Below are 9142 nucleotides of genomic sequence, written 5' to 3'. Positions count from 1 at the left end.
TGCTTCTTGTTGTGCGTGTGCGTGTGCGTGTGCGTGTGCGTGTGCGTGTGCGTGTGCGTGTGCGTGTGCGTGTGCGTGTGCGTGTGCGTGTGCGTGTGTGTGTGTGTGTGTGTGGGGGGGGGGGGCTTAGGTGGTGGGGGACTGAGGCCCAATGTAGGGGATTTTCTACCTCTTTCCTTTTCTTCATCCCCTTCCTCTGTCCATTTATACAAATCGTTACTCATTTTTACCCTTTGAGACAATACTTATCCACAATGCTGTGTGACCATTGACGATTCTGGAAATCCACAGTCTTACTGAACCAGAAAACTTCTCCTCGGGGGCTTTCCCCCCCCCCCCCCGAGCCCCACCCAATCACTATATTTTGTATACGCCGCTAATGACCTTAGATGGTGACACGGCAGGAAATTTAATGTTCATGGCATGAATTGTTTTAAGCCGAGCATTTCAACACCGAGTACACCTGGTTAAGGGGAATGAATTTGGTAGCATCCTTCAGGGTCAAATCTGCGATATTTGCCATATGTCCTAATATACAGATATAGAATAGTTGGCTCTTGGCATTGGAAGTGGATGAAGTTAAATTTGGGCAAAGGCTATTACAGGAATTTTAAATACGAAATAGAAGGGTCCGTGAAACCTTTAGTGATTGCAATCTCAATTATGAAGCTACCTCATATGAAGTCAGTTTGCCTAAAAAAAAATTACAAAGCATACAACTCGCATATTTTTTATGTAAGGTCTCCAGTAATGTACTCATTCCCGCAGAACCTCATCAGATAGTCTGTTAGTTTGTGCCAATAGAAGCATTTGCAAACAAGTTTCCTTTTGGGGGTTATGTTTTCAAAGTCAGTTCGTACATTTTTTCTCCTGCCGAGATTTGTTTACACAAATATTTGATATTCGGTATTTGCATTATCTGTCTTTGATTCCTGGTACTTGGCAACAGCTTCCATACTTTGTGATGACTAATTTCATTAGTCATTAAAAAGAATGTTAAAGTGTCATTCAATTATTCTTTTTTAAACCAGGGTAAATTTAGAATTATTGATTTGAGGGGGTGCAAAAGGATTAGCTAAAATGGGGAAAGGGGTAGAGTGTATTCACAGAAGTAGACTTGATCGCCGGGAACACTTGATAAACATGTTTTCTCGTTTTTAACATCACCTTGTTTGCCTGCCGATCCTACCCGTCCGTGTGAACAGACCTTTACGCCCAATTCAGTGGCAGGACCGTGGGGAGATTAAACAAGTTGTGAATGAGCATTAATTACTAACGTTTAAATACGTAGTGCACTCTTTGTAACACTTATAGAACCTTTGAAGGAATAAGGGTATTTATCTACATTTATAGAACAAGTGCTATTAATTTGTTTGTATATACAAGGAAACGGCTATGGTCTGTTTAAATGCCACTTACTGCTTAAAAGATTTGTTTAGGTAAACACTATACAGGTAACAATTGGTGAATAATGTGAAATAATATAAACAGGTAAAAAAATAATAAATAGGGGATATTTATTTAAAATTATAACACATTCTTGAGGTCAATTCTTAGACTTGGAGCCGACCCAAATAACATTCAAGTCCTGCGAAGCACTAGCAGTCTGGATATTATCTCCCTCATACTCAGGTCGAAATGTCCTGGGTATCCCACGAACTGTGGGTCCAATTCCTGGAAAGATTTGTGTGCATTTGTTTTTATTACATGTAAAATGACAGCATAACTTTAGAATAATTATAAAACTTAGAACAATTCTAAATGAAAAGCATGAAAATTAACAGCACCACTTACCATTACTGGGACACCAGTCCTGTGGCAATGAGCAGTGATCAAAGTTGTGATCATCACGGCTGATTCCATAGTCCTCCACACACTTGCCAACTCCTGTCGATACATTGTACCATGTATACCCCTGAGGACATTGATACCGCATCTCTTTCAACTGACCAGATTCTAGGTAACATTCAAAGTATCTTTGCTTATTCACAGGGTCAGGGAAGCGTCCTTCACTGTCGCACATGAACTTGTATATGCAAGGATCTTCACAAATATGCTTTCTCTCGTTGAAAAAGGTGTTACCGTTACACATGAAGAACTTTTGCAACCATCCATGTCTAAGGGCAATGCATGAGTAATATTCACTACAATTTTCTGGATTAACAAAGGTCCCAGGCTTAGTACAAGGTGGTAGCCCAGCTTCATTACGACATTGTGTAATGTTTTCGTCAAACACCATACCATCTGGACACTTGTAACTTTCTGGTTTGGATCCTACATCACTGCATGCAAAAAACCTCTGTGGGTCATAGTGGTCCACACGAAATTTATATGGCGTCTCACAAGTGCACTCTACTGGTTCATTAGGATAGCACACACCACCTCCAAATTCACTTTTATCTGTGCAGTAATGATCTTCGATGCAGTGACGAACGAAGGCTTGTCCTCTTACACACACGACCAAAGTCTTGCAATTAAGGCAAAGAAATCGGTCAGGTCGAGATTCACACAGATACGAGAGAGAAGAGTAACCCATAGTAATACTACGTTCCTTTCGCAAACTGAAAGAAAATTAATTTTAACACATTTACACATTTTAAAAGTAAATGCAGTTCTTTACAAATCCCTTTGTTAGATAACACACACAAAAAAAAAAAAAAAACTTAACTTACTCATTTGCCAGGACAACGGAGACTCCTGAGACCACCTGGAAAATAAGTTGTATTACAAGTCAGCATCACAAGTAATATGGATTTTACTATTGAAAATTTTACCTAGGCTAGTATAATCGTCAAGTTTATAGACTATATACCTAATATACCTAAAATTCACACTGCAGTACTTGTTCCAAACCTTAATCCTACATCCCCAAACTACTTTGCAATTTATGTTCTAGGATTTTCCAGTCTGGGGATAACCTTACGTGATGGTTAATGGTTAAAAAGTTAACATTATATGAAGTTATAGTAGAGGGTAGTGAAGGGTGGCCGAGTTAGTGATTCGTTCTAAAGCTGGGTGAAGGAGTTAACGAATGAATGGGTTAAGGTCGGGTTAGGTAAAGGGGGGTTAGATCAAGTGAAGGATCTGTATACATCTGAGGAAGAACAGGTCAAAGCAGAAAGTGTGAGATTCTGTCAGGATGTCTGATAGGTTGAGAGGTCAGTGAAGGGATGATAGGTGGGGGAAAGCAGAGGTACGGGCTGCATCAAAGCATGGGCAGGACAATAGAATGTGGGGAACTGAAAGAGACATTAAATAGGGGACATAGGGGTGGATCACAGTGACATCAGATAGTAGTATTAGATGGGTGTGGCCAATGTGTAAGCGGGCGAGTCTCCCAACGGCTGTCCATGAGGAAATTGATTGTTTTACCGTATGTAATTTATTAGTGTTGAAACTTGACCAGAAAGCTTGACATCAGTTATACAAGGTCAAAGTTGGGGTAATAATTTGTTGCTGGAATACTGAGAAACATGGTTGGTGTGATGTGGACATAGCGGCGTAGTGTGTTAGAGTATCTGCCTGCTCAATGCCGGGGATTCCGGAATGGCTGGGCACCCAGCAAAATCCGATAGATTTATGGCGTACGGACAGGTAGGACAACCAGTTCTGGAAACAAGGGGGTTGAGTGAGTGTATCGACTTTATGAGAATTAAGGAGTTAAGGAGTTGTGGGAGTCGGTAAACATAGTGAGAGATGGAGAGCATATACATGTTTTAAGGCAAAGAGGAGCATGTATAGTAAGAAGACAGGTTTCAGGAGGGTGGGGGTATTTGAAAGTACGAGTTGGGAAGGTTACTGCGTGACCAGCTTTGGAGGTGGATTTGGAGTCATCATTACAAGCATGAATATTGGAGGAATGAATGGCGACATGGTCAAGGAAATGGGTAAGAAGGATGGAAGGTGGGGATGGTATCTGGGTCAGGGAAAACAGAGGAGCAAATACGAGGGGAAGGTATAAGCCATGGAGGGCCAGAATGTCCAGAATGGAGAGGTTGGAGATGGGGAAAGGGGGAATAGGAGAGGAAGGAGTAGGTAAACATGGAGAAGCAAAGGTAGGAAGTACGGATCGTAGATAGTATAGTGAGGGAAAGTTGGTGGAATTGAGCATAGCATCAGATAAGAGAGAAGGGTACAGCATCGAGAGAGAGATTGCTGATTCAGTGTACAGGCTTTCAACTGGAGAGGAGCGGAAGGTACCTAGGGCTAAGCGAAGGCTGCAATGGTGGATTGTATCAAGATGGGCAAGGAGAGATATTAAGGCAGGAGTAAATATGGCATCCATAGCCCATGGAAAGGATCAAAGTAATAATAAGATGGAGAGCTTTGCGATCTCTCTTTAATGTAAAAGATATGGTCTCCCAAGGACAAAATTGCTGGTAAATACATGCCAATATCATGATCAACCCTGATGACTTGCTCATATCTAATAAGGATGCTACTGCCAATATACTTGCTAAATCTATGGCTGAAATCTCTTCTGTAGCCAGTCATTCCAAGATATTTGCCAGCCTCAAGATAGAACAAGGATGCCATACATTTGTAAACAATTCCGCGGAATTACCATATAATGTACCATTCTCATGGAAGGAAATGGAAAAAGCTCTCAAACTTCGTCACAAAATTACCCCATGTTATGATGTATTATCAAATGATATTACACCTATCAGAAAGCACCACAGAATGTTATAACCAAGAAAAATGCAAATTTCATAGAAATTGATCTAATATTATACCAATCCCTAAGCCTGGAAAAGACCCAACCACTCCAGCAATCTACAAGCAATTTCTTTGACAATCTGTATTTGTAAATCACTGGAGATGCTCAATATTCCCTTAGTACAGTATTTAGAGAAACTAGTATTTTTGGAATGTCACTTTGGATTCCGAAAGATGAAATTGACAATTCACACAAAGGCATCAATCTAAGTTTTCTTTGATTTGGATAAAGGAATATGATACATCATGGAAGCCTATCTTCATTTCCCAAGTAACAGAAAATTTAGGACAGATAAACCATCTCAAACCAAGAAATTCTGCAGATAGGAGTTTCCACAGTGTAAAAGCCGTGTCAAGAAATGCCTCATGTAGATGACTTTGCATCATCTTACTCCCGAGGCAGTATATCAGATGCACAAAACTGCCTACAGACTGCAATAAATCACAATGGACCTCTTACAATTTTAATTTCTCCCCAAACAAAACCTCATGCATGCATTTTCAATGATGATAAAAAAAAAAAACCCTGCAAAATCAACTTCGTTTTCTTAGGACCAAGCTTGACTAAATTTGTAAAAGTAAGAGTTTTAGGAGTTATACTTGACCCGAGTTGACATTGGTACCACGTATCAAACTACTCAAGACAAAGGCTACCAATGCACTTGGTATTTACGTGTACTCTCATCTCCCCTGGGGTGTTGACCATATAATTTTTTTTAAGACTTTACTGGGACCTGAGAAGTAATGTATTTTTTTTTTTTTTTTTTTTTTTGTCGTATTGTATCAAAGAATAACGATTTTTTTTTTTTTAAAGCAAATACATAATGGTTAATTTTTCAACTACGAATATTTATTCTCGTTTTCATGAGAACAAATCTATTGATAATTTCGGGATCAGACACCAAGCAATCGGGACAATAGACGGAGGTGAAATAAAGTTCGACATTTCGCTATATAAAAGGTACGTGTTTTTACCCTGGGTGTCCAGGGTGGCTTGCTAGGGAATATATAGATCTATATATCCCTTAGCGATCCAAGGGGCATATAGATCGTAGACTGACATTTTCTGAAGTTTTCATTGGCTAGGATTTGTTGCTGTTTGCTAAACAGTATAATCCACTAAGTTACAAGTAGGTATCCATTATACACGGGTACTATACTCTCAAGAAAAAAAAAAATCATTCATACTGTTATAATAAACGCCCTGAGAAATATGCAACCCCCCTGTTCAGTCGCTCTCGGTAGAACTATCTCATCTAAAGTAATCGGGGCAGGCAGAGGGGTAGGTGGTCCTCTCTCCCATCTGAAGGGGGTATGGTTAACTCGCTTAATACATTAGCTACATTTATATAAATTCGGGTATTGCTTATGTCTCTCGGCCACTTCACCCTTTCCTTACAGTAAAGCCAGAGGTTTCCATATTTTGAGTATGAATATACAAGCATACCCACGATCCTTTACTGCAGGGTATTCATATCAGCTATTGCTATGATGGATTTCGGTTTCTTTTACTTATAGGGTGATGAGCATGTCTGTTACGCAAGAAGTGTAGGCCACTATCGTCACGATTTCCCGTCATCTTCAATATACTCAAGACAAATAACTCGCCTGAGCTCTCTATCATTGTTATTATTTGTTATTTCTAAACCAGAAATGCTATAATCTTCACTGATTGTCATGGGTATTCGAATACAGTTAACATTCACGTAATTCCACAACTTAAAAAAAAAAAAGTGATCAATTCTATCTATTTTAGAAAGGTGAAAATGTGATCCTTATAGGACTGACGTTTTTACCGCTGGTTGAAAATAACTCCTGCATTGCTTTTGCATCACATTTATAGTGTTCTGCTTTTTGGCAGAACACTAATGTACAGAAATATAAACATTACTAAATAAATAAAATCTGAAATAACTAATTAGTTCTTGAGCTCTCACCGCTTGCAATCTGGTTTCCTTTTTTTTGAAGAACCATCAAATTTGCACACCTGGTGCTGTGTGATTTGTTACAAATATTTTATGCAGTGCATTGGCTGTCGTAATGAGTATATCGCACGTTTAATATATATATATATATATAATGTAGTAGAGTAATTTAAAGTAAAAAACTCGCGTAGTAGCGTGCGACATTTCAAAACTAACGCGCAATTCTTCAGGCCCCTAAATAGCAATAATGTGTCACACGCATCGATTTGCGCAGAGTAAGAAATTTGTTACTCATTATCATTATGGTATTACTCCTGTAATGTCATATCTTTTTATGCAGAAAAAAAAAAAACATGCAAGTTTATACGGACTTTATCTTAATATTTGGATTTCGTATATAAACTAATAATGAAACGGCATCATTGTTTTGTTTACCAAGTATAGCGGTTGGCGGTTTCTGAAATATTGAGAGGAATTTCCGGCCCTGACACTTGCATGCCTGATAACTTATTTTGGTTAATTTTTTGACTGACAACCGGGTCTTCCCAGACATTTCTATCATCAGATTTGTTCTCGTGTGATGAACGAATCTGATGATAATCTTGATGTGATTTGATAGACAGCAGGGGAGGAAATAAAGTAGGTCAGGAGGAATTCTAGTAAAATAAGATGAAATACGAAAAAGAACAAGTGTAAAACAAGCACAAAAACGCTTAAAATCGGCCAATGAAACTCTACGGACGGTCCCACCACCTTTGAAACTCTACGGACCGACGAAAAATAAGGGAATCAAAACCTGCGTTCGGTAAAAAAAAATCTACGGGACAGTTCTAAGCCTAGTAACACCGAGGCAGGGCGTCACTAGGATTCCTCCTGTATTCTGGACGATTTTACAGGGATAATCCCCCTCACCTGGGTTGTCCTTATTCCCAGAGTTGTGTGGGGTGTGTGGGGGTGGCGATGAGGAAATTGCGAGTTGCATTAAGCGTAATGTAATGCAACTTGTGCAATAGAGCGCAATTTCAACATTCAATTTGTATGGATACCATCTCATGTTGGCATAAGGAAGTACAACCACCTAGACAAATTGGCGAAGGAAGCCTGCAGCAAAAATACTAAACATAGATCTTGGGATGCCTCTTGCTAGGGTTGCACATATATTGAAAAGTTCTCATAAACGACTAGTAGATCTGACGAACACTCAAAGGCCTGAAAGCTGTACCATAAGGCACTACGATCAGTATAGAGATAGCAAGCCCTCCTATGGGTGGCACCGAAGTCGAAACAGACAATATGACGTGGTTATTGCCAGAATACGTTTCGGTTACAGAATGTACTGGTAACTGCACGGTGCAAGAAGAGCAGATGAATCTAAAAGTAGACTGTAACGAAGAAAACAAGCGAACGCTTAAGCATTATATCTCTGAATGCCATGTGATGCAGAATTTCAAGACTACCTAACATGAGGTATAAAAAACTATGAATATTTCATTTCATCTGATACATTGGAATATATACTCGTACTATATCCTAGTTTTACTATGTAAAACTGCAGTAAACAAATAACAGGTATGTTAAGTGGCAAAAGCATATCAACGTAATCTTTTTGTATGATGTAAGATTTATATTTCTATATTGCCACGTACAATTACACTAGTCACAGACTACTTCGTCAGATATAAGTAAAACTGAAATCATGATTGCCCACGCCTGAGCAGATAGCCAGGGTGGTAAATAAACTTAATCTATGGGATCTTATAATCCAGATCCCCTGTCGTGATCGTACAATGTGTTCAAACTAATAAACCAACCTAACCTTAACCCTATGGGATTTATACATTACGATCTATATATTCCCTAGACAGGTAGCTCTGCCCCCTGGACCCTAGTGGTAATATATACGGTTAGCCGGGGTGCTACGTCCCTTGGACCACCATGATATATGCTTCTAGCCAGGGGGCTATTTAAGGAAAGTACAATCTATATTACCTAGCCCCGTGGACCCTCAGGGTAAAACCACATTTATGTAGCGAAATACTCCGCTTCCGTCTATGGTCAAAATTGCTCGTTTTCTAATCACTTTTTTTCGGCATATGGGGCTCTTGTTGAGCTCAGATATCAGGCTTTGATTAAGAATAATGTCTACTTATCCTATATATCCACAGTATGGCTTTAAAAATGACCAGGAATCGACCCAGCATTTAAAATGAAATCTTTTTCACCGGCGTTTCTCAGCGAATGGCGTCGCACGGCAGGTCAAATCTCCCAGTAAAAAGGGGAATGCGCACATGGTCATTGTACAGAATAACGTATATAATTACCTAAAGACGTAAAAGTATAATAAAATTACCTACATGAATTCTGAAAAAAAAAAAACAGACGCTGTTAATGGCAAAATAATCCATCTCACAAGCGCGTAGCAATGCATAGACTACTTGATAGATCGCAGTAATGAGTTACGCGTCACATTTGTTTTCGTCCTCGCGAGGCAAACATGG

At 39.3% G+C, this 9142-nt stretch overlaps 1 protein-coding gene across 2 annotated transcripts in view; it reads right to left on the bottom strand.

The window, feature by feature from the left end:
- Nucleotides 1–1500: 1500 nt before the first annotated feature.
- The window catches only part of LOC125042513, an 8525-nt gene continuing 883 nt past the window's right edge, over nt 1501–9142 (bottom strand). For both annotated transcript variants that reach the window (XM_047638155.1, XM_047638154.1), the window contains exons 2-4: nt 2673–2707; nt 1795–2561; nt 1501–1674 (exon numbers count right to left, since the gene is read on the bottom strand). In XM_047638155.1, the coding sequence (XP_047494111.1) occupies nt 1547–1674; nt 1795–2536 (870 nt within the window). In that variant the 5' untranslated portion in view covers nt 2537–2561; nt 2673–2707 and the 3' untranslated portion in view covers nt 1501–1546. The remainder of the gene's footprint in view (nt 1675–1794; nt 2562–2672; nt 2708–9142) is intronic.

The sequence above is a fragment of the Penaeus chinensis genome, chromosome 32, assembly GCF_019202785.1.
Source record: "Penaeus chinensis breed Huanghai No. 1 chromosome 32, ASM1920278v2, whole genome shotgun sequence".
NCBI lineage: Eukaryota > Metazoa > Arthropoda > Malacostraca > Decapoda > Penaeidae > Penaeus > Penaeus chinensis.
The sequence above is the reverse complement of the archived record's forward strand: the minus strand, read 5'-3'. Positions and strand labels throughout refer to the sequence as shown.